The 26,028-nt window shown below is 46.2% G+C and overlaps 1 protein-coding gene across 1 annotated transcript in view; it reads right to left on the bottom strand.

Moving 5' to 3' along the window:
- Positions 1–26,028, bottom strand: part of LOC147685369 (netrin-3) — a 197,818-nt gene that overhangs the window by 10,767 nt on the left and 161,023 nt on the right. The window contains exons 4-5 of the mRNA XM_086941291.1: positions 22,667–22,816; positions 22,125–22,178 (exon numbers count right to left, since the gene is read on the bottom strand). Of these exons, the coding sequence (XP_086797417.1) occupies positions 22,125–22,178; positions 22,667–22,816 (204 nt within the window). The remainder of the gene's footprint in view (positions 1–22,124; positions 22,179–22,666; positions 22,817–26,028) is intronic.

The raw sequence follows: 26,028 nt of genomic DNA, 5'->3' as shown, positions 1-26,028 counted from the left end.
TAATAGTGTACAGAGCTGGCTGTCAAAAAACATACAAGATACAAAGAATTTCCGCTTAGAGAGGCGGACAATGCAATAATACTTTGAATTATATACAGCATAAAATAACGTGTATTTGTAAAGTGCTTATTCACCTAAGGCTTTTGAACCTGTGACAATGAGGTCGAACACAGGCCCATGTTATCGACCTCAGAAGGATGAAAGGCTGAGTGGACTTGGCGGGTTTTGAACCCGTGACCATGAGGTTGAACACAGGCCCCTACAGTGGACACATTATTCCACTAAGCCACCAGATTCGTATATAAGATAAGTAAAGAAAAAAAATTCAGAAAAGTCAATTAGGAGGAATAATAGAAAGGGGCAGATTTGTCCAATTGATTGGTCTTCAGGAAAGGAACCCTCCAGAGAGTGGATTTAGAGTGTTTGAAGCTGGCTTAGTACTGATTTTGCAGATCACAGGAACAGTAATGCAGAAGGGGTCCTAGTAACTAATGCTTTCTTGCTCCTAAAAGTAAGATGTGGGACAATGTGGCAAGCTTCTAGAGCCGCTCACCTTGCAACACTCGGATCGCTCCATAACTTTACACCTTACACAAGTGCTAGAAGGACCACTTCTGCAGTACAATGGAGCCCTGTTGGTGCAGATACTTCTCTTCTTAAACTAAAACAAACCATCTAGCAACTTCAAAAATGATATCAAAGGTTTTTTTTGCTGCAGAAATGCAGTCCACTCAATCACAGGCAAACCGTACTATCCCAAGTGACGAGTGACAAAAGCAAACTTGTGATTACTTACGTGTTACCTTCCTCAAAGTTCATTGAAAGGTATTTAAATCCAGGATTTATATTGGCAAGGGCCTAATACTTTTCTCAATCAGTCAAAATATTTAGAGGCACCTAGTGAGTTTTGCTTGTTAAAAGTCAACACAATGTGCATATAGTGTTTCTTTGTCACCCTATATGTAGGGATCCACCTCAGGGTATGTGCTGTTACCAGATGTGGACCCCGATTTTCAATCTATGTGCTAAATGACAGCCCAAAACCTCCTGCACACCAGCATGGGATTTCAGGCTGCATAAGGTCATTTCTCAAGTGCGCGTGTATACCCGTAAGGTCTCACTGCACTCATTTCCAGAAGTAACGGATGAGATGGCTACATACTGTGCTTAAGAGGATAATGACTGTGGTTAGGCTTTCTGGAATTGCAGGGCCTCTAATTTCTGAAGACATTTATCCTCACTAGTTGTCAACGGTTACTTCAACAAGGCAGGGGCCGGAAAATGTTCAGTGTCTCAACAGTCAGGCATGGCGAACTTTGAATGGTAGGAGAGGTGGCCTTCAATCATAGGAAGCTTGCAAAACACTGGTATTCTAAACTAAATCCTGGGACACTGCGAGCGAAGAGCCAGACGGAGATGCTCTCTGCATTTCAGTTTGCTCAAGAGATGGGATACTGCGTTCTGCAGTCTCTGCGAATGGGTAATCAGATATGGCAGCGAATCTAGAAATACCACCGTTTGCATTATCCAAGCGGGGAGCACACGAGCAACCACTGTGTGTAAGTAAACACTTCCTTGGTGATCATAGAAGCTACTATTTTCAAGTCAAAGGAGGAAGTCCTTCATGTTCTGATCATGCGTCACACCCTGTGCGCCATCTTGGTGCTTCTGGGGGATGCGCTGCAGGGGACATGGTCAGTGTGCCGCATCCAGCTCTTCCGTTTGCTTCGTGCTGCTCTGCTCATTTAATCATGTTTTTCTGCTCCTGCGCTTAAGCATGGTCTGGGAGTGCTGTGCTAGACACCCGCATCTTCCTGTCCGCCAGCGTCTCGCGATGACGCAGTGCTCGTGGCACAGTAATAAGGAACACTGCAGGGACAAAGACTCCACCCCCTTCATGCCCTGAATGGCGCTGTTGATCCTCCTCCATTTTAAGGATTCGCTTTCGGGTTAGAATTCCATGGAACTGAGGAGATTCCAAACCCCCACCCAGGTCGGCAGCTCCACAGATTCTTTTTTTCCTGCACAACGGCACAGAAAAAGACCATCATTCTTGCTGTGTGTCCGCGTCCTTCCCGCCCTCTGCTGAAGGCCTCTATTGGCCTTTTGTGAGCAGGGTTTTGTTGTCTCGTTTCTTTTATTTTGCCGAATTTGCGGCCCATCTTGGCAGCTCGGCTCCCCTTCTGTTCGGACAGGGCAGGGGCCTTTGTATGGAGGAGGGGGGCTGGGAGTGACGCGGGTGGGCAGAGGCCATTCAAGAAAGGGCGCTGGTGCGCCGCCAGCTTTTCACAGGCCGCCCGGACTGTTCTCCCAGGGCGTGAGTGCGTAACAGGGCGAGACGGGAGGCGTCTGGGTGATAAAGAGGCCGTTTGTCCTGCTTTTATGTCAATGGATAAACCATTGGGCCATGGCTCACGCACGTTCAAACGTGGACAAGAATGGTATGCGCTACCTCGGTTTTGACCTCTTATCTGCTGTGTGAAAGCCTGCATATAGGTCTCAGTGTAGGGAGTGGTGCGTGTGTGTCAGTGTGTGTGTTTAGGCTAGACCATTTGTGTCATGTGTGTGCGTGTGTCTTCTCTGCATGTATGTCTGTCTGTGTATGTGTTTGTGAGACCATTGGTGACGTTTTGTGTGTGTGTGTGTGTGTGTGTAGGTGAGACCATTGGTGCAGTGTGTGTGTGCCTTGTCTACATGTCGGTCTGTGTTTATGTAGGTGGGACCATTGGTACCCTGCATTTTTACCTCTGTGTGCAAGAGCATTTGTGTGTTTGGTTTTGTTTGTGTGTCTATATACAGCAGAGTACTGTGTCTGTTTGCCTATATAAGGCAGAAGGTGTTGTGCAACTGTGTGGAAGAAGAGTGCCTAAGCATGTGCTTATATGCAAGACCATATCTACGAATGTGTGTTTACTAATTTCTATGCAACTCTAAGTATTAGAGTCTCTCTGTATGTGTGTCTGTGCAGGATTGATGGTGTGAACCGGTCTGAACAAGAGAAGGTGTCTGCAGAACAGCATGCCTGTGTATATGCATCGGAGCTCTTGTCGGATGCTGGGTGAAAGTGCTTTTGTGAGATAGGGTTGAAGTGCACCAGTGTGCGACTGGGAATTTGTATGTAGATGTATCTTTGAGAGATAATGATTACAAGCACATGTGTCAGACAGTGTATGCGTGCATATGTGCTGGTAGGCGTCACTGTAAACATTGCAGAATCTAGGAATATGTGTTTGTGTGCATATGATTGTGCATGTGTGTCACATGACAGGATGGCAGCTCTGTCATTTCAAGTTCATGTCCTTTCCGAGGTCAAGTATGGTTCTGGTCCAGCGCAAACTACAATGACTGCTTTCTTCCATCCCTGCTGGGCCTGCTGTCCTTCAGTTCTGTGGACAGTAAAGGCGATGGGTGCCGAAAAATAATACATCAGGACAGCAGTTCTGCAGACCTGCTCATTTCATCTTCCTATCGGCGTGTGCGCAACAGTCCCACCATTGCAGTATGGGGGCCGCATGCCGCCATACTTTCTGGTCTGCTTGTGCACCAGTGAGCGTTCTAGCTTTCTTCATGTCATAAAGCCTGTGAGGGGATCCTTGTGGCAGGCTGACTTCAGGAACGTGAGTACCGCTCCAGTCCTAAAGATTCCCTGAAGAAGCTGACGAGGGCATTCACTCAAGTCAAGTCAGAATTTATATAGCGCACTACATACCCAGAGGGTCACAAGGCGCTTGAGGAAGGGGGGGGAGGTTTAGGGTGTAAAAGATGGAAAGCGATGCTACTCTTGAATCTGGATGAGTTGAGGTGGCAATGTCGTGCAGAGTTAGGATTCATTGAGCTGCAGGGTATGGCTCACTGGTTAGAGGAGGCAGACCTGGAAGCAGAGGTCAGCCCGGGACCAGGGTTCAATTACCGGCTTGGCGGGCTCTGGAGTCCTAAAATGTCCATGGACTCGACAATTCTCGCTCCGGTGCCTACTCGATTCACGGGTTCACACTCTGCGACTCTGGGCATTAGCTTGCTTAATCTCCACAACGGCCCCTCGCGGCGGGATGCCTGGCTTTCACCTTGCGGATACCCTGCCGGGGTTATCTCACAGGGGAATACCAGGACGGGTTCCCTATGCAAGCGCTTAGAAAAGGCTCGGTGATTTGTGCTATATAAATTCCTGTACATTTAGATTTACATTCCTTAGAATTAGCGGCAAAAAAACGTATGGCGTACACGTGCTCTACAAATATTTTTAACATAGCATAAAGAGAGGGCAGCCTGAGCATGCACTAGGGACCTGGAGGGTTGCCACATGCCAGCCAGGCTGGATGTGCCTTTTGACAAGAGCTGAGCCTTTGCATTTGAAATCCGTGGCGCTAGCTTCTGTCGCGGCCTGGCACAGCCGCTTCCGCTAGGCCGCCTTGGTCCCAAGAGGGGAAGTTGCCGACCGCCCGGCCTGAAAGCTTCAATTCAGCTTTGGACACAAGGAGATTAGGGACAGAGCGGCACATGATTGCTTCATCCAGAGTGTATTGAGCAAAGCGTTCTATCCACTCCAGCTCAGTCAAGCAGAATAGAGTCAATGCTGGAAATGCTGTGCGTCAAGTGAGCCCAGGCCGGCTTGTCCCTAGATCTCCTCCGACCCCCTGCCCTGGGGGCCACTGAATAAATGTGCGAACTGGAGCACCAGAGTAAAGAGTGCACAAGAATGCCTGGAAAAGACCAAATGCAGTTTATAAAGACTAGCTTGGCTCTAGTCAATGAGAAACCGATCACAATAATGACTGCCAGACTCAGAGTTCATAGGAATGGCACAAAAGCACTATCCATACTCTCATACCATAAGGTTGCGCTATTGGCCTGTCAATATCTGTAGCATTACAGAGAGGTTGAACTTCCCTGTCAATAGGGTGACCAACTGTCATGGGTGCAAATTCAGGACAGTCAGTGTAAAAATTCAGGACAAAGGGTCAAAATTCAGGACAAAAATTCAGGACAGGGGGTCAAAATTCAGGACAAATCTTCGGGACAAAAGGTAGGTTTTACAGACACATCAAAGGAGGTCACGCAATTGAATATAAGTAATCCCATTTATATCCAAACATATTCATCCATTTGCAAACCTATCCATTGTGTATCCTTTCAGCCATCATTTCACTCATCCATACCTCCACCTTTTCACCCTATCCATCCGTACACTAATCCATTCACTCTTCCATCCAGCCATTTACCCTTTCACCCATCCAGCTATCCTTTCACTTACTCATCCATCCAGTCACTCATCCTTTCACCCATTCACCTTTTCAGTCCTCAATCCATCCTCCCTTTCTCTCTCCATCGACCCTTTCACTTAGCCATCCTTCCTTCCATCCATCCACCCACTTTCCATCTGCTCATCCACTCATGAATCCATCCATTGACCCTATCACTTATCCATCGTTTCACTCATCCATCCACCTATTCACTCACCGATCATCCACCCTTTCACTCATCCATCCATCCTTTGGCTCATTATCCATTTATTCACCCTTTCAATCATCCATTCACCAATCCATCCATCCATCCATCCCTTCACTTACTCACGCGCCAACCTTTTCATATTAATTATGAGCTGATCCGTCGCCTGCAGAGTTCCAGACAGAAGAGACCCATCAAAAATGTCACCCTCGCTGTAGTTCCTACAGCAAGGGGTGAGGTGGCGGAGGGTTCACTATGCCCCTGCACATAGGCAATCTGAAAAAGTGGAAGGCATGAGTCATGCATGATGCAGCGCTAGGACGTGAGGCGACTGTGATATGGCGTTTCCAGGGCTTTAAGCGGGATGAAAGAAGGGGGGGGGGGGAGTCTCTCAAAAGGGGGTGTTCGATGTAATTATGGGCGGGGCTTAAAACAACTAAGCTAAAAATCTGTGTTTAGCATAGTGTGCCACAGGACTGGTATTTTGCCTCTTCTGTCATTGTATCCAGATATATAACACAAGTAACGTTACACCTACAACAAGCCAGAAGTATTGGCTTTGTTAGTGGTTGTTAGATGCATAAAATAAAAATGCAGCAATCATGGCTTTGTTCAATATAATATTGAAACTGCACTTTGCTAAAATGATGAGACTGAAAGAACTCTAGCCCGGGCCCCTTCTTTTCAACTTTTTTCACCAGCTTCTTTGAATGAACTGGATTCTGTAGCAGCATTTGATTGTTTGCACATTCCTTCCATCTAACAAAATGCGCTGCCCTAGACCGAGGCAGGAGGAGGCCCACCTGCATGCAGTAACAGCCCAGACTGCCCCATTGACATTCTGTATGTGGCAATCATCAGCCCCATACAGAATGACAATGGGCGGGTGGGGCTGCTCTAGTGCTCCGAGGAGGAGTGCGAGATGCCATCATTAAGGGGCGCGAGGCTTCTCGCAGGGAGCAGTGCTGCTCCCTGTGATGGCCAAAATTACAGACAAACGGCGTCAGTTAAAAGGATCCTCGCGGACAACGGATATGAGGTCCAATTTACGGACTGTCCGTGAAATTTACAGACGGTTGGTCACCCTACCTGTCAATGCACGTCAAAAGCATCGTGCTGATGAACCCCAAACAGGAATTCTGTGATTGTTCAATATCACTGACTCCGGCTGTTTTTTGTTCTCAAAAAAATTGAGGCAATACTGACTTTACGATTACGCTGTATTTCAGAACTTTTGCTGGGAATTTCTGAAGCAGAAAGTCAGTGTTGCTGGTTGAAACTTTAACACCCACAGCCCCTTTGGGTTTCCATTGAGCTCTTGGGGTGAAGGCCCGTGGTAAATGGGGTGTAGGAAATACTGAGGTATGCTTTATTTCCTATTCTTTTAGAAACCTCATAGACTAAGGCTTTGATTTCTATAACGGAGTGCCGTGAACGAAGGGAGCTGCTTTGCGTAGTCAAGCCGGACAGGCGTGGTTCAAGCTTATGTCCTTGGGCACATGCAAGTCCATCTGCAAAGCAGTGTCTTTAAGGTATTTTGTTCCTCCCCATATGTCTGTAGTGTGAATTTGTACTGAATTTACATATGCCTGCAGAGTTCACTCCTTACCTTAGTATGTGTGTGAGTTTTTTAAAATTAATATGTGGATCAATGTACATAGCTGATCATCATCCTGTCTGCGCACAGTATAGCGACAACCGTTTGTTGTCTCCTATGAGGTCTCAGTTTAGCCCCAAAAATTGAAACAAAGACAGTGTTCGTCATTTTTTGCGACAATACTTTACACATGGTAAATTATGTTCAATGTATTTATGGTGGACCATTGTATCTATTTGAGTGCACACCACCTCACACTCTATTAATTAGTCACAACTGGCCCTTCCTGAGAGGAAGCAACAGGTTAAATTAGTCCCTTTTTGACACTGGTGAGATCTTCAGGAATCTCTTTTGTTCCGCCTTCTTCTCAATGTATACTCGGTCCCACTGTATAAAGTATTCTTAGATCAAACTATCAACCTACAATCACACACTGATGATTCCTAAATGTATATTAAACACACTTAAATTAGTAATTGAGTTATCCCTAGGAAATCCATCCGCCCAAATCCCAAACGTGGACGCAGGATAGAACTTACACCTCATATTTTGGACATAAGGATCCTATCTTGCTTCAGTATCCATCTCTGAATTTTTGGGCCAACAGATTCCTGAGACCAAAACGAAAATACACATTGATCCACAAGACTCTGAGCTCGATTGAGAGCACAAAGAAAAGTCTGTGGTCAGTAGCCATTTTGATCAATTTTAAAAGTTTCCAATAGCCAGCTCCAAGACTTCTATAATGCCTTATACACGCCCCCACCAGCTTGCCATTTCATAGAAGCTACAGAGAACACCGAATACACCTATGCAGATAATAATGGATTGGAAGAAAGTAGACCTTATCATCTAGACCAGAAAGCCACTTTGCCTTCTCCCAGTAGGAGAAGGAGGTTATTTTTTTTATAGTTTGTCAAATAGAGTGTTCTGCCGCATTTGTGGCGAGTACCCCGTCTGCCGAACTCTTCGTTCACCTGCTCTGTGTAGAGTCTGGAGAACTACCATGTTTTAGCCATGGAGTCTTGGTTGGCAGAAACCTATGTCCAATGGTCTGACCATACGGTAAGCCATCAGTCCTAAGATGTCAAACCATCTGCCCGCTTTCTGATATAATTTTTTTTCCTTCTGGACTGAAAAAACCTGGTGGTCCCCCCAACAGGCAATAGGATCACCCCCCCCCCCCCCCCCCCACCAACACACACACACACAGACGAAAACAGTCACGGTGTCAGGGACTTTTCTTTTTGAAAAACAAAGAAACTTTGCTGAGTGTCGTGCTTAATTTGTAACATAATAATCACCGGTGCCTAAAGTTGTGCTCAGGAGCCCACGGCTGGCACTATGAATATCGGGGTGCCAAAAACCAGGGCTGCCTGGCTTGATTGCACCTCATACCACTTTGAACCACCACCTGACACTGGCTGCCTCTTTACCTTGCTCATTCCAGTTTTTTCATCCCTGCTTTCTCCCTTTAGAACTGCTTTTCCAACTTTCTTTCTTTCTTGTGTGTTTTCTCTCCTTTGCTCTGGGTGAAAGCCAGCTGAGGGAAAAAAGCAGTACCAGCCTCCAAAACTAAGAGCCGGAGAAACCCCACCCGCAACCACCGGTGTAAATTAAGCACTGGCTGAGTGGGAACACTCAACATAGCAACCGCACAGCAAACCTTCACTACCTTCAGTGGAGCCGACCTGGCAGCACCTCCACTGAAATTACAGAGATCCCCCCCCCCCCGCCTGTCTGGTACAAATATCTAAATATGGCAAGCTGGAGTCTCACAGACCAGTGGAACACTGCCTTCCACTGTCCGGGCTGACCAGAGTACCGATGAGGGCTAAATAAGGACCCGGGAATTAGGTTCAAGGCAGCATTGCTAGGCCTCTGGCGACTCCATTACCATGCTTCTGCCCATATAGCAAATACATAACACTTCACTATTCAACAGGAGGTGCAGATAAGGAAAGCTAAAGGACTTGGAAATCAGGTCTAGTACCGATTTACTGAAATTCAGAAAGTCTCTTAAAACTTGGCTGTATACTCAGGCCTACGATTAAACTGTAACTGACTCAGCAACAGCCCCTCCTAGAACCAGCGCCATGAAGCCAACCAGTGTACGAACGCTTTAAAAAACGTTTTTAACATTAACATAACATTAACTTCTTCCCATCTGCTGGTTTAGACTTGGAACAGAAAAGGGCCTCCTGCTTTCATAAACTGTGTCCATATATCTTTAATTCACTTGGAATAGAGCTTTGACACATATCTTCATTCAGTGTCTTAGAACCAGGGCCGGGGAGAGAACACAAATCAGCCCTGGCAATTTTATCGGACCGGCCCCAGAGGGAGATGTGGGGTGGGGGGTGGCAGGGGGTAGTCAAGGATACAAGTGTGAGGTACTGCTGCTTAACCCCTCCCATTCTCGTGATGGAACCGTTCCGTCATGAGCCTCGGGTGGGCTGTGCTGGTGACGGAACGGTTCCGTCACGGGACGCTCGCCGCGCCTGCGCGTAGCAAATTCGGCGCCTGCGCTGACGTTCTAAAGAGCGGGCGGGGCCGTGACTGGACCGTTCCGTCACAAGCACAGCTCACCCGCGGGCCGTGACGGAGAGGTTCCGTCACGAGCACGGGAGTGCCGCGCGGCCCCGCCTCCCCCTTAGCGCTGCGGCGGAATAGCCGCCGCAGCATAGGGGTTAACTAAACCTGCTCCAGCACTGCTACTTTTGTTAGTGGGTGCTAATATTGCGTGACTGCTGCAAATCAGGCCTGTGTAACAAAACCGCCCCCCCACTCCAAAACCAGCCCTACCCTTCCAGCCTCCCGGGGAAACACCTGATACCCACTACAGCCAGTCCGGCCCTACTCAGAACACCTGTGAAGACTTACCCTATTTAGGTGTAAGCGTTTGAGTCACCGGCATGAGACCCCGCAGGATAGGAAGCGCATTGCAAATGCTGTGACTTAGTCAGAACACCTAATAATGCATGATACCGCAGGTCGGACTTGAAAATGTGTGCCATTTTTGTTGCATCTTACTTCTTCCACAAGTGTGACGCTGATAGTGCATGATGCATCTTTATAATGCATGGCCATGTATGATAGGGCGGGATAATATCGCTTAACGTATAACAATTGGTTAATTCATGCCAATGTATCTGACAGTATAAGCCTGCTGTATCAGACGTTTGTGGCATGATCCATTGGTGGCCGCTGTAATATTTGATATTTTGCTGCCATTAATACACAAAACAACATCCTGCGTGCCCACTGGGCCACTTCTAGGCACTCTGACTAATAGGCCCCACTTTAAACAAAAAAAAAGGGGGGTTTTGTTCCCGGATTTCAATGTCCTTTAGTGGGCCTCTGTTGCTCTTGATGCTGTGAGCTTCTGTTTGAGAGTGGGCTGGGAGGCAGCCCGGGTGGATTTCCCACAAAACTCCCTGCCAGAAAATTAGAGCAAACAAATCCTTTTAGATCCGCGCCCTCGTGTCTCCGATACTAAAGGAAAACAGGAGGCCTGAGCCGAGGCACTGCCAGCACCGCAAGGGGAGGCTGTCCCAAAGCCTGTCAGGGGAATGGTGCAAGAGAAGAGCCTGTCAGCAACTGGCCTCGTTCTGTGTGAGAGTGATGATGTAAGAGTAGCGCCTCTCAGGAACAAGCACTGGCAAAGCCAAGAGGTCTCACCTTTTGAACGTTTTGGCTTTGCCAATGTTTTTTTTTTTGCCATGCGGCAAAAGTTCTACCTCTGCATACCAACCTATGTTGGTGCATCTTTCTCGAGCGGTAGACGCTGTTCAACTAAATCAGGAGCTTTTACTCGAATCCCCCAAATTTTGGAAACAAAGAGTTCCTTCTTTTTTCTGTGTTATTGAGGGGTATACAAGGGATATAAAAAGGATGATATCCTGACATAGATGGGGGAACTCATATCTGTAGCTAACAGTTTACAAAAGGGGAATGAGTCAGTTGGTAAGAAAAATGGCTATTGCTGTCACACTAATATTGGTCTATCAGGGTGGTACTCAAAGGTAAAGCGACTTAATTCCAAGATGTTATGGGACATAATTATAAAAGGGTATGAGAATACAATGATGTCATGGGGATGAGGTTGGAAAATAATAAGGATAATTATAACTTAGATGTACTGGTACGTAAACAAAAGTCTACAAGAAGCCCTGCGGTGCATGCGAGTGGCACATGGATTGCGTTATCCCAAGGTTTTGTGTTTATCTGGTGAATTGGCACCACAGAATATTATCGCTTAAGCAATCTGTAGGAGTCTTGAGTCTAAAGACCCAAAGCTGTTCCCTTTCAAACACTCTTGAGTCTGAATCCACCACGTTGTTTATGTGTCCAAGGATGATCCACTGGTAATCCCGTGCTGTGCGTTTCTTCTCTATGTTTTGGGTTGACCTCTTAGTGGTTGCACGGCCACACCTTAAATTGCTGCGATGTTCGCATATTCTTTTTATCTTTCTGGTTGTCATACCTGCATAGTGTAGGTTACACAGGCAAGTTGCCAGGTATACTACCCTTGGAGTGTTGCAGTTGGTGAGGTTTTTCAAATGCCAGGTAATATGGTTATTGAAAAAGACTGTTTGTGTCGGTTTTGTCAGATAGCGGACACTGCAGCTGTGACATGGGTAATGACCCATGACAGGTGTTATAATACTCTGTTAAGATGTAATGCCACTCTGTCTTTTTCTGGGATGTGTGTGTACTAACATCACTTAGTGGAGTGGTGTGGCTCACTGGTTAGAGGCGGCAGACCCGGAAGCAGAGAACGGCCCGGAACCAGGGTTCAATTCCCGACGCGGCAGGGTCATGGACCAGGGTCAGCGGACTCGATAATTCTCGCCTCTGTGCCTACTCTAACCAGGGAACACACTCGGCATCTCTACAACGGCCCCCCACATTCGCCGGGGATGCCTGGTTTCACCTTGGAGATACCCAGTAGGGACCATCTCACAGGGATAGCATGGACGGGTTCCCCAGCGGTCTACAGCTCCACGACGCCTCAGGGCAGCAGTACGCTTTACAAGACACATACATTACATTACATGTCTTTGAGGCTTTTTTCTCGTTTGTTGGAGAACATGGGCCGTGGTATTGAAAGGGACCCACTATTCAGAATATGCCATTGTTTATTGATGATTTTTGTCACCATGTTCGATGCTATGTTAAAGGTGGTGCTACATATTGGCCGTTCCTAGAAATTTGGAGTGGTAATCGCGACCCCTGATTAATTGCTGGTTTTTTAAACAGGCGCAATCATTTTCCTGATTTTAACTGTGAATATTCTTTACAGAGTGTGACTACAAGTTCCCCTCTCCCCCAGAGGAAATAAAAAAAAGGCATTATCCTGGCGTCTTATATGGATGTGATGTGTTTTACTGAGTGTTTTTTATTTTTAAAAGTTGCGCACTATTCTGAAATAACCTCTTTGACCACAGAGTGTTTGGCTTTTTTATGAAGCTCCTTTGGGAAGCCACACTAGATCTGTTCACATAACCGAATGTTTCAAGTCTCTTCACTTGGAGGTGCAGAAGTATAAAAATAATGTTGATAATGTTGAAAACAGAGGAAGGTATGAACGTACAGCCAGAAGGCTGTGTCTTTTATCTCTCCACTTTAATTTTATTTTCACAGATTTATTGAATAATTGCCGAACAGGTCAATAAACAATTAGGTGGTAATTTGATTTATTTAATTAAGCATGCAAGTTGTGAGCATATAGTAAAAAAAGCAGTAGTGGGCCTCGGGAGTTAGTTTCCCTAGGTCCTGGTGAAAAGTTGATAGGGGCACAGATTGAAACATGTTGACCTTGCAAGAGAGCAGACTCATAATTTCTCCTCTCCTACTTTCTCCTTTCTAAACATACAAACTAGAGGCCAGAATAAAAAGGTAATACCCACTAGCCAGGAATTTTTAGACTTCACCCAACACTCAACCTCCCCACTCTTATTTAACTACATCTTCTTTATCATTATACCGCTAAAGGAAGCGCTCCCACATAGTTCGTAGGTCGAAGCATGATTAGTTCCGTAGTGGAACGAGATGGACCCAATGATGACAACAAGGAGTAACCCTGGTGAATGAGGGTTTCACAAGAAAACTTTTGTTTTTTCCAGTGGAGTGTTAACATTCTGGACTTAGCTAGGTTCCTTTTTTTGTGAAATTAGGCTTAAAGTGGAAGATTAACCTAACATTTCCTATCATTCCCTCTTGTTTTTGGTATATGTCCAGAAACAGACACCATCAATGCGCATGTGATAATGGTGCAAGAGCCCTGGCTGGCTAGAAGAAACATTGGCAAAGCCAATATGTTGTGCCTATGTGAGATTTATTGGCTTTCCTAATGTTTTTTAGCTATGTTGCAAATGGCTGAAAGTAATGTAAAAAAAACTGTATGACACAGCCAGCATGGTCTGCACTGCTGTATAATATGGCTAAAAACATTGAAAAAGCCTATACATCTCTCATTGACGAAACCAATTGGCTTTGCCAATTCTAGGTATGGAATGCCATATGGTAAAGTTATAAGTATTTATATAGTGCTAATGTTACAGTATGGGGAATGTCCTTGCCAAGGTTTTATTGTCTCCAGATTCAGAAGCTTTTTAGGGCCATCCAAAAACTGTGGAAATGGGCCACATACATGTGCTGAATGCAACATAGGTTGTAGGTAGGCAGGAAAGTTCAATAGGTTACAGCTTTAGGTAGAGAGGAAAGTTCAATAGGTTACAGCTTTTATTACAGTTATGCTTTAGGTGTTACTTTGGGTGCAATGTTTACAAAAGCTTTTGGCTGCTGTGCCACAGCACCTGCTGCACCATTCAAATCTTTACCCTGGCGCCTGCAAGGTAACAGCAATTGTGACTGCTTGTTAAGTAAAAACATGTAGAATAATCAAAGGGTTTCGTAGACCTTTGGCCCCGTGCAAGTACACTTGCTGCACCATTCAAATCATGACCCTAGTGCCTGCAAGGCAACTGCACTTGTGACTGCTTGTTTAGTAGTAACATGTAGCAATAATTGGTGTTCAGTGGGTTTCCTAGACCTTTTGGCCCCTGCGCTACTGCACCTGTTGCACCATTGAAATCATGACCCTAGTGCCTGCAAGGCAACTGCACTTGTGACTGCTTGTTTAGTAGTAACATGTAGCAATAATTGGTGTTCAGTGGGTTTCCTAGACCTTTTGGCCCCTGCGCTACTGCACCTGTTGCACCATTGAAATCATGACCCTAGTGCCTGCAAGGTAACTGCACTTGCGACTGATTGTTTAAGAATAAAATATCACAATAATCTGTGTACAGTGGCTTTCCAAAGACTTTTGGCCCCTGTGCCACTGCGCCTGCTACACCTTTGAAATCACGACCCTAGTCCCGGCAACGGCAAATGAGGACATTCTTTATGTCCAGTAATGTATGTGTTCCAAAAAAAGGCACAGTTAGAGAGGAAATACACAATGAATGTGCAGCTTAACAAACACCAAAGCTTTTATAAAAAGTGCCTTTAAACTTATCCAACTCTCCAAAACGAGTTGCTACAGATGTCCTTAATAAAGCATATACTTTACACATCAAATTTAAAACCAAGCATTGTTAAATTGTGTTACATTGTGGCTGGCTCTTTCCCGTGAAAGTACCTTAACCTGTGCTTGACAGTGAATCGCCCATAAACAGTGTAAATTTCTCAAGATCACCATATGTCAGGATGACGCTGAGACTGAAATGCAGTTTTGTACCTTGTTCCCAAAACGGTGGTTCCCCAAATATAATGGACTCACCAAAGAAGAGGAATTTTGCAAATATTAAGCAAATGTTTTGTCCAATGAAGAACGAGATAACTTTTGAGATGGCTATGTCTAAAATAAAAATTTTAAAAGGGCACAAGCAGGCTTCTTGGAGAGAGCACGCTGCATTCCTCTTTCCTACTAACGCTCTCACTTTCAAGTCAGCAGAAAGCAAAAATAAGACACCAGGCTACCACACAAACACAGCTTGACATTTGACCTCCGTTTTTTGAATGCACCGCAAATGTGGCAAGATAAGAACAAGATTCAAAGGCCTGTTTTATTACATAAAACGAGTTTGTGGTAGAATACTGTAAAAGCGGCTTTAGCATGGGGAGGTACGAACTCTGCACAGCCTAAATCAAATAAAGCCAGCAAATCGGAAGCCAGAAAACGGGAGTTACCAAGTCAATAGCGAGCCACAGGTGGGATCCATTCCTAGGTCAACTTTTTGAAAGTCCCCAAGATGTCTTTTGCATACCAGACAGGCAGCGAGCTAAAAAGAAAATGAGTTTTTGTATTTATAGAGACTTATGCAAGACAGTGGTGAACCACTGTGTGTGCTTGGCATGACGGAAGAGAGCTGGCAGTAGCAAGGGCCATTTGTGTGTGCGCGTGTGCAATGAAACTGGAAGTGTACTGCCTTTATTTAATAAAACAATCTATGTGTGTGTGTGTGGAATTGAGCAAAAACGTGGCTTCAACATCGTATCCTACGCCGACGACACCCAGCTCATCCTCTCCCTGACCAAAGAACCCACCACTGCCAAACTCAACTTCCAGAATGGAAGGCAAGATGTCACAGTCTGGATGACCAACAGCTGCCTGAAGCTCAACGCCAAGAAGACAGAAGTTCTCGTCCTCTGTACCACCCCTTCTGCATGGGACAGCACCTAGTGGCCGACCGCCCTCGGAAGCCCACCTATCCCCCTCAGACCAAGCTAAGAACCTCGGCATTGCACTTGACTCATCACTCACCATGAACCAACAGGTCAACGCCGTCACCTCCAGCTGCTTCAACACCCTCCGCATCTTCCACAAGACCTTCAAGTGGATCCCCCTGAGTCAAGGTACACAGTCACTATGCACTCATCACCAGCAGACTGGACTATGGAAACGCACTCTACGCTGGCATCAACAAGTCCCTACTCTGCAAACTCCAGGCATTACAGAACACCGCCGCCAGACTCGTCCTCGGCATCCACTGGCACGAACACATCAGTCAACACCTACGAACTCTCCACTGGCTTCCCGGGGAGAAAAGAGTCACTTTCAAAATCCTCACTCACACCTACAAATGCCTACACAACAACAGACCCAAATACATCAACAACAGAATCAACTTCCATGTACCCAAAAGAAACCTCTGATCTTCCAACCTCGCACTGGCCGAAACCCCATGCATCCACAGAGCCAGAGCAGGCGGTAGATCCTTCTCTCACATTGCAGCCAAGACCTGGAACGAGCTACCGGCAGACGCGCCCCCTCCCAGAACACCTTCAGGAAGACCCTCAAGACCTGGCTCTTCGGCTAAACAGATCTGTGGACCCCCCGCGGCATGAGACCCTCACGGGTGAGTAGCGCGCTTACAATTCCCTGACTGATTGATTGAGTGGGGAATGGTCCTGGAAACAGTAATCAGTATCAGTGTCCAGAAACAAGTCATTTTGTGAGTGTGCACGAGATTGATGCAAAAGTGCAGCCTTCCAGGAAACTGAAACCAAAACCAAGCCCTGTGCTTAAAGGAATTAGTTCAAGAGCACAGACTGTCCACAAAGAGGTCGTTTCTTGTCTGTGTGGAGAGCAGATGAAGATTACTGGTGACCCAAAGAGAAAACATGTTCTCCTTGCTGGAAATGGAGTGAGAGTGCTGCCTGTCTACACGCGGAGTATGTGTGGTGAGCGATGGAGGGCCCTGGCGCTCGAACGCCCTGTTTCAAAGACGACCGTGAATAATAATAAGGAAGAAAATTATATTTAAAAAATGCAGACAGCCGGGAAAAATGTAAAAAGCCACAGAAATGCAGCGTAAAATGTCTAAGGCTGGAAATGTGGCCTCCACCCAGGAGAGAGGGGGGCAGCGTTGAGAGGGGAGCTCTCTAATGAAATAAAAAAGCGAAGCAGAATAAAATACAGCAACATTTAAAAAATCTAGCAACCACAAAGGCAGATTGTACTGCAGTACCGAGCCGGGGCCTGCATTAAGAGCCAGGCACTGTCACGCCCGGTGCTCAAGCTCTGGGTGTGCGGTTCTAGTTCTTAATGTACGCCCCGGCTTGGCTCTACTGTTACCTTGTTATCCTCTTCACTGTGGCCTTGTTTGCCACTACCTTGTCAGCAGTTTAATTCCCCCCAAAATACGATTACCTTTTCACCATTACGGAGTTATCTCCTTTATCGCGCCCAATTCCCCTACGAATAACTTTATCACTGACCCTTAATTTACCTATTTTATTTACACTTAACCTAAACCTAACCTTTCCCTTACCCTAACACTAAACCCAAATCTTTCCTTTCTCTTACTCCTCCCCAATTCTAAACCTATATCTTCTTGTTACCGTAACCTAAACCATACATTAACCCTATCCTTTACCCTTACTCCGACACAAAACCTAAACCTCCCCACTAACTTCGTTTTTCCTTTAACCTACCCTAAACTTACACCTATTCCTTCTTTTACCTGTACCATGGGTCAAACCTTATACTGACCTTTGACCGTCCTTTATCACTTCCTCTAACCCTGCCTTAAACTCACTCTAGCTCTAAATCTATTCCTTCCCCTTATTTTACTTATTTCAGTCAAGGTAACCGTAATGACCAGATAACCATATTGACGAGGTAATGGTGTTTCGGTAAAGGTACGTGACAAAGTGAAGCTAACAAGGTAAATGTCAAACTATGCAGTGTAGACGAGGCAACAAGTTACCGCTGTAGGCCCAGGTTAAGTTCAAAAGCCCAGTAACTTCTAGGCAGTGCCTGCTGCAAGAGTTTCTAGAAGCCCGGGATACTACTGTGGCCAGGACATGTTGTGGCCATGTGGCACACTTAACTCAGATCCTGGCTGGGGACTGATAGCCACTTCTAGGGTATTCTGAATGGAGTAAGCGCTCAAATCACAGGACCGGCTACACGCCCTAACACCTGCCATGCAGAGGGCTAGCTATAAAACTCCCAGGAAAATAAAAAAAGGAAAAAAAACTGAAAAGTGGAATTTTTTCAATAATTTCAAGTGGTCGTTACTCAGGGCCACATCCCAGTCCATGGTATTCGTCTGAGCTCTGTCTCAGATAGACATCACAATTAGGGCATCGCACAATAAGCAATGGGTTGAATCCACAACTGGGCCCACTGAGACAGTCTCGCCACTGCCCATCCAAGGATCAAAGTCCAGCCACAGCTGGAAACAGATAACTTCTACAAGGGTCAGCCATTGCTCGACCCTGGCCTGCTGAAAACCCCTTTCTGTCATGCAGATCCTTGGGAAAATGTTAGAGGTCCGCCACATCAGTAGTTTTAGATCCCAGGGAATGCTGGGTAGTTTCCATTAGCAGGGTCAACCCCCAAAGTACAGAACTAAATTTGGAGATGTGTTGCGGCAGGACAGGAATGGGACAGGGACCCATTGCAAGGGACAGTCCCAATCTGCAGGGCAAACACAAAAGGGAAAAAAACAAGCAGATGTCTTCACCTTAGACTTTGACTATTTTCAGAACTTCACAAAACGGTTGGACATTGTAAACTTGGCATATATTTTCAGTTTTTACATACATTTTCAGCAGGAGGTAAAGCCTACGAATGCACAAGAAAGGAAAGAGGATCGACTGGAGCCAAGTAAGTCAGACCCCAGCAGCAGTCAACTGAAATGAACAACAGAGCTAGAACAGACAGAGGCACTAGTTTCCTATTACGGCAGCTTGAGTGAGTTGCAGACGGGGCTGATTGATTGGCATCTGAACTGTAAATCCTGCTAGAATCACCCAGTCACCCTCTGAAAGTTGCCTTCTACTTTGTAAATGTAAATTGATACTTGTATAGCGCACTACTCACCCGCAAGGGTCCCAAGGCGCTTGTACGAGTACCGCTGTGGAACCCATCCTGGCTTTCCCTGTGAGGCGTCTACTCCTGGGCACCTCCAGGGTGAAGGCCAGGCATCCTTAGCGTTGTGGGGGCCGCTGTGGAGATTAAGCAAGCTATTGCCCAGAGTTGCAGAGTGGGACTCCATGATTGGAATAGGCACCGAGGCGAGAATGATCAGGTCCGTGGAATTTTGAGCCCAAGACCCGCCGAGGCGGGGAATTGAACCCTGGTCTTGGGCTAGACCTCTGCATCAGGGTCTGCCGATCTAATCATTTACTTAGAAGAACATTGATACAGTACACTTTGGAACTTTTTAGAGTGGTCTCTAGAAACCGGTTGTAATTGAATGGGTCAAGTGCTTGGGTGCTCCTGGGGGAAGAACACCAGCAAAGGGGTCTTGGACCAAGTTGTGAGAGACCTGAAAGACCCAGGCATCAAAACGGATTCTGACGATATGTATGAGCTAGGGACAGGGAGACTACAACTAGACACCAATGGAGCTGCAGGGTGCCGGGCAAAGAACCTTACATTTTTCATTTGCTTGGTTTCCTAAACCTAAAGGAATGTTGGAAATACATATTCTGAGTGTAGTTTGATGTACTAGTTTGGTGTTACTTTAAGATTGTCGTTTCTGTATATTTCTTGGATTGTCACCCTCATCGTTTAGGTATTTTACCGCAGAAATTTTAACTAGGATGTGTACTAGTCTCCACCCACCTCCGGGCACAGCTGAGAGCCTGTTAGGACCTATGTGTGAGTGCAGGAGGAATCGCAAACGCCAAAGCCCTGTCCATGGCTGTACTCTTGACAGAGCGGCTGGCTCTGCCCAGCTGCGTCAGCCTGCAATGGATTGGCGCATCACTGCCCACTGTTCTGGTACTACTGCAGAGAGATACATGTGCTCCAGATGTTTCTACTTCGCCTACACCCACCATCCGAAACAACGTGTTTGTGGGTAGACTGGGAGTTGGGAATGATACTAATTACCAAATTGAACACCTATCGTCTCAGACATGTGTGTGTAAGCAAATACGTAGTGTCTCTCTCAAACGTAATACTACAAGTGAAAAGTGACTAGGGGAGACATCCCTTAACACCTTCGCTGCTAAGGCAATTCCCCTCCTGTGCTGGAAATTGCTATTTTCCTTATTTTATGACGAGCTGGGCTCGTCATCAGCACACGACCACTGTGCACCATGACGAGCCCAGCTCGTCATCAGCATCGAAAGGGTTAAGGATAAGAACCCTCACTCACCCGAAGGTGACATGCTTCATCATATGGGTCCTCCTTACCAGTGTGGAAAACCTAGTCACCACTGGGAGCTACTACTTCCGTGTTTAAAGAAGGAGCTCAGAGATGTTTTGTCAGGTAAGGGACAGGATGGTAATCCCATATGTGAGATGATGGATCTAGTGAGGTATGCAGGTATGTCTGAGACTATAGGTGTTCAATTTGGTATTTAGTTTGTATGAGGGAACGTACACCTATAGGTCTATAATCTATCCCTTCAGACCCCCAATCTACAGTAGTTTTACACAGTTGGGAATGATAACCTGACCTTTAACACAAAATGCATAAACCATGCTCTACTGTGCTTCCTGCTGGAGGATACTGGCACGACCAAACAATGACTTAATTCTAGCTGGATCTCCCACACCACACCCAACCGCACTCTTGCTGGGCAGGGGTGTGCTTATCAATGGCGCAGTGGCACTGGGGCCTCGAGGTGCGAGACGTCAACCCCACCTCAATTAAAGCAGTTTTTTTACTACCAAGCCAGAGGGTGCAACCCCGTTGTTTCGATTGCAGTTGGGGTCTACTGCACCCTTGCTATGCTACTGATGCTGGCCATGGCCGGGTCTACAGAAACGGTAAACTGCAATCAAGAGAGCGCATGCACCACTTCTTGTTGCGCCTCCTGCGGGTCACGATGGAGAGGGAGAAATGTATGTGGGAGTAGTGTGTGTGGTGGAACATCCAGGTGTCTTGCACACTGCCCTATCGTACACCCTGCAGGGGAGGGCTAGCACAGCATTAACTGTGGACTCTGGATCAGTTTTGGTCCCTGTACCATTCTACCTTCTGCTGCCGGGAGGCTCGGACTGCGGCAATAGTGTGCTCCCAAGCAGCCAAGCCGCTTGCACCATTCCCTGGTGCGCCACCTGCTGGGGTGGCTGGGAATGCAGAGACCCCTTCATTGGGAAGGAACATGACATTAAGCCCCTAGTAGGGGACTACAGTAATCAGATTTCTGTTAGTTTCACTTTATCCATATTTCTGTGACTATCATAGGTTGTGAGATATATTCCCAGCAAACATTTTATTTGTACTAAAAGAAAAGCAGGCGGCTTGGGCGGTCATACCAACATATTTAAATCGTTCTATGTAAGAAACTATTTCTATATATTTAAGGCATATGAACGAAGGGAAAGGGGGTTCAGAGGCGCGGATGGAGGAACCCTGGTGGAGCACTAATAGTGCTGCCCTGTACTGGACTGGTATGAGGCGCTGCAGGTTAGAATTGAGAATGATTACGAGAAATTTCGCAGGCACATAATTACATTTAAGGTACACTGCTTGGAACTGTGTGGCCGGGTTCCAGAAAACAGTCTGGGGGCTTAGAACTGAGGTGCGTGTGCAGACCCAGCTATGAATAGGTGTGCTGAACGTCAGAATTGAGATGCCCTGACAGAGCCCAGAGCGGGTGCCAGTTCTAGAATAGCAGAAGGGGAACTGATGTGCATTACCCAGTCTTGGCACCGCAGTGCTGCAAAGTCTCTAATGTTCACATGTACTAAACCTCTGAGACAAGCTTTTTTTTTAAAAAAATGAAAAAAGCAGTATTTAACTGAAAGGCTGCTCTGGAGTGAGGGCTGCTGGCAGCGACACTAGATCGCAGACAAAGAAATCTTGGCGGGGAAAAGAGGCGCTTCAGGCAAAAGCATACATACTAAGACTTTCTGTCAACTTCCCTGGGTGGGTTCCAAAAAATAAATGGGACTTTAAAACCTCATTTGCAAATATTTCTTTCTGTATTTTTTCCATTGTTCATTTTCCATGACCAAGTTTGGAGATGGCGAATAAGGTGGTGATGGTCTGTCTCCTTCTCGGAGGCCTAGTCTGGGAGGAACATTTCTATGCTACAGGTGCCTTGGGCCAGAACCGAGACAATTCCACATGCAAGCCCCTTACAACCAGGAGTAGTGACTTACTTGTTGGCTCCTCGGTGCTGGTGACCACGGGGGTTGTGATAATAGCTGGTATCTCTGGAAAGAAATACAGGCAGTCAGGTGGGAAATCCAGGCGAGTACAAAGAGCAGGCAGAAATAAGAAACTAGCAGCAGCAAAACAGTATAGCACACTGAAAGTACAAACATGCTACAGACAGGAAAAATAATGCTTTACATGAAAAACACATGACAGGAATAATGCACTAACTATATATGTATATATATTTTTTTTCTCCAAACGCTCTGTAGCAACAAAGTGTGGCGCTCACTCGAGGTCTTAAATATCAAACACTACTTTATTCTTATTCCTTGGCTTGACAAACGCGTTTCGGCCAGGACGGACTTCGTCAACAAAACAAATAAACAAAGAAGAAAAAAAAAATATATATATGTACACATACTAGACAGAGCAAGCAAAATATGTATAATTATCACAGATGGCAGAGAGCATCAACCCAACTACTCAAACACAAATACAGAACTCTACTATAGTTTAAATGCAAACACATGGGCACACAACTCACTGATGCAGGGGGCCACAGGCGACCGACTTTGCTGGTAGCCCTTGGCACAGCGGTTACAGGTCAGTCCCGTCACGCCATCTTTGCAGGGACACTGGCCGGTGGTCTGATTGCATGTCTTGCCAGCTGCGCCAACTGGATGACAGTCACATGCTGAGTGGAGAAAGGGCAGATGATTACTTGTGGAATACATATTGGGGGCATGCCAGCAATGTACAAATGCAAAGACACCTTGTGAACACACAGGTGGCAAGCAATTAATTCCTTCTTTGTTCAAAATAAGAAAGCTCAGTTACAGACACAATATTATACGGAAACAGAAGAAAACCAACGGATGGTTGTTATTTCATGGAGTCTTACCAGAAAATAAAACACAGCGTGCCATTCCTTAATTACACACAAATTATTCTATGCAATAACTTCACATGGATCGAAATACCTGGGGTGTAACTTACTACTTGATTTTATTCCATGGATTAATGGAGCGAGATAGAAATTATTTGGGGTATCATTTCCAATGAGGTGCGATAGAGGGGACAGAGGTATGCGGGGTGTTAAGTATCAAAGGAAATCTTTCAATGCATTGATAAAATAAGACCGAAACAATAGGAATACCCTGTAAGTCACCTATTAGCTTTATTATCGATTATATGCATTTATTCCAAGCAATGCTGTTAGATAGGACTGGAATATCTAGGGGCACACTGTTTTATTGAAACTAAAATGATTGTAGCCAGTTCAAGACAAATGACCTCCCACAAGAGTATAGGTATGCGTACAAGATGGAGGTTCACTCTAACTCCTTTTCTGACAGAACTAGGAAAATAATTTAGGAGCAGAATTGGCCAGGCACACGCACTGTAAATGATGTATCTTCATTGTAAGCCATCCAATAGATGAGTGGGTTGACTTATCATTGGGTGATTCTCACTTTCTGTTGCGCCTTGTCAAGGCACTATAGGCCCCTTTGTTCAGATGGCTATGGCTGGTACTCCATTTCAACCAAGACCACTTGAATGATACGATTCTGCGGCAGTGGTGTTTTCCGCATAATTTGGTCTGCCCCATCTCATAATTTCAAGTGGTGCTTTCCACATAATTTGGTCCTCCCAGTCTCATAATTCCAAGTGGTGCTTTCCACATAATTTGGTCCACTTACGGCCTGATTCATCAATGTCACGATTTGCGAGTCCTTAATAGCGATTATTAAGGAATCGCTATTAAGGACTTGCAAATCGGGATTCATGTAGAAATCGCAAAATAAATTGCGATTCCTACAGCCTCCTTATTTGCGATTAGCAAATTGCTAATCGCAAATAAGGAATAACTCCCCATTCATTCCTATGGGCCTAAGGCCCATAGGAATGAATGGGGGGTTATTCCTTATTTGTGATTAGCAATTTGCCAATCGCAAATAAGGATGCGATTTCAAGGGTGCAGGGGTGTGCAAAGGACACCCTGTAGCAACCCTGAAATGTCAATGTAGACTGATGTTGCGCACACACATGTCCAAAGGACATGTGTGTGTGTAACATCCAACTTAGAAAAATGCACTAAAGTGCATTTTTCTAAGTTTTCGCTATTTACCATGAAATCTGACTTCGCGGTATATAGCGTCCAAAAATAGCGAATTCGCAATTTGAAAATGGTTAATGAATTGCATTTAAGGAATCTCAAATAGAGATTCCTTGAATGCAATTCCTCGCACTTTAGCGATTTCGCAATTAGCGATTTCTGCATTTGGGATGATGAATCCCAAATGCAAAAATTGCGCTCGCAAAGGGCCAGATTCTCAGAATCTGGCCCTTTTCGAGCCCATTTTTATTTGATGAATCTAGCTGTTAGTGTCGTAATTTCAGTGGTTTTATTTATAAGGCGGTGATGTAGTTAGAAGAGAAGTGCTTAGATGTTAGTATTTCATGCATGTATTCGATTCACAAATACGGATTTATAGCGATTTCTGGAGACGTTGTTTATTCAGTGTGGCTCACTGGTTAGAGGCGGCAGACCCGAGAGCAGAGACCCGAGAGCAGAGGACGGCCCGGGACCAGGGTTCGATTCCCGGCGCGGCAGGTTTCTGGACCAGGGTCAGCGGACTTGATAATTCTCTCGCCTCGGTGCCCACTCTGATCAGCGATCACACTCGGCAACTCTGGGCATTAGCTTGCCTCATCTTCACTAACGGCCCCACCAGACCGCCGGGGATGCCTGGTCTCACACTGGAGATACCCATTAAGGGACCATCTCTCAGGGAAGCCAGGAAGGGTTTCGCAGCGGTCGAAGCGCCTTGGGACCCTACGGGTAAGTAGTGCGCTATATAAATGCCTATACATACATACATTCCGCGCATGGTCACATTGAGATAGAAAGCCATGCTTCAGGAAGTTCTTTAATCCATGTAACTGTATAGTCATATGGGATGGACAGAAATGCCATGGGTACTCATATTAGTAAAGTTACACTTATTTGGCAAGAGCCACCCTCTTTTCAATAGTATACATCCTCCTAAAAAGAGACATGCCTCAAGAGACCTTCCATTCCCTCACCCGCTCAGAAAACCCGCCTCACCCTCCAAAAATGTTTTCTTTTCTACAGTCACTTTAATAGGATCACCCTCTTAAACATCTGGTCTCGTCTAACCCTCATTCGAGAGGCAACTGGTTTGCACTTTGCAGCTATGGGTAGTATTAATTCTTGACGGTTCCACCATGAGATGTTACTTATCACCCGGGGATGTGTGAGAGACATCCGGAAAAGGAGGTTTTCCATAGAAAGTATTAGTGTCCCAACGCCAAAGGGGCACTCTTGATTCGAGAAGGGAGGGTGGGGTGTCTGACTCCCCACTGGTGGTCCTTTCAGTGCAGCGCCGCCGGTCTCGTGGTGAGGCCGAGATAATCTGGGATTTAAACCAACACACGCCAGGCCCCGGTTATTTTCAGTGCAATAACAGGGCATTGCTGCAGGCCCGCCTTGTTAAATAAAACGGGGTAATGGGGGGTTGAATCACACGAGGGGGTTGGGGGTGGGCTAAACGAGGCCCGACCTCGTCTTGCTCTGGGCTCCCTAGGTTAAGCTGCTATTTATTAGCGGGCCCTGGCCCACACAGCTGTCAGCCATCAATGCAAGGCCGGGTACTTGCCGCCCGCCATTTTCTCGGTGACAGGGCGTGCTCTGCCGCAGCTGCTGGAGGCGGGGGAGGGAGGGGGCCGGCTGGAGCCGGCCGTGTGAAAAATGGGAGGAATTTTAAAGGGGCTCAGACACCGCAGCTGCTCGTGTCAATTAGCCAGTCCCAGGCCAGGAAGGCGGGTGTGGGGGGCGCTCGTTAAGGCTCATTAGAGGTAACTAATTGCAACCTTGTGAAGGGA

This window comes from Lissotriton vulgaris, chromosome 10 (genome assembly GCF_964263255.1).
Source record: "Lissotriton vulgaris chromosome 10, aLisVul1.2, whole genome shotgun sequence".
NCBI lineage: Eukaryota > Metazoa > Chordata > Amphibia > Caudata > Salamandridae > Lissotriton > Lissotriton vulgaris.
The sequence above is the reverse complement of the archived record's forward strand: the minus strand, read 5'-3'. Positions and strand labels throughout refer to the sequence as shown.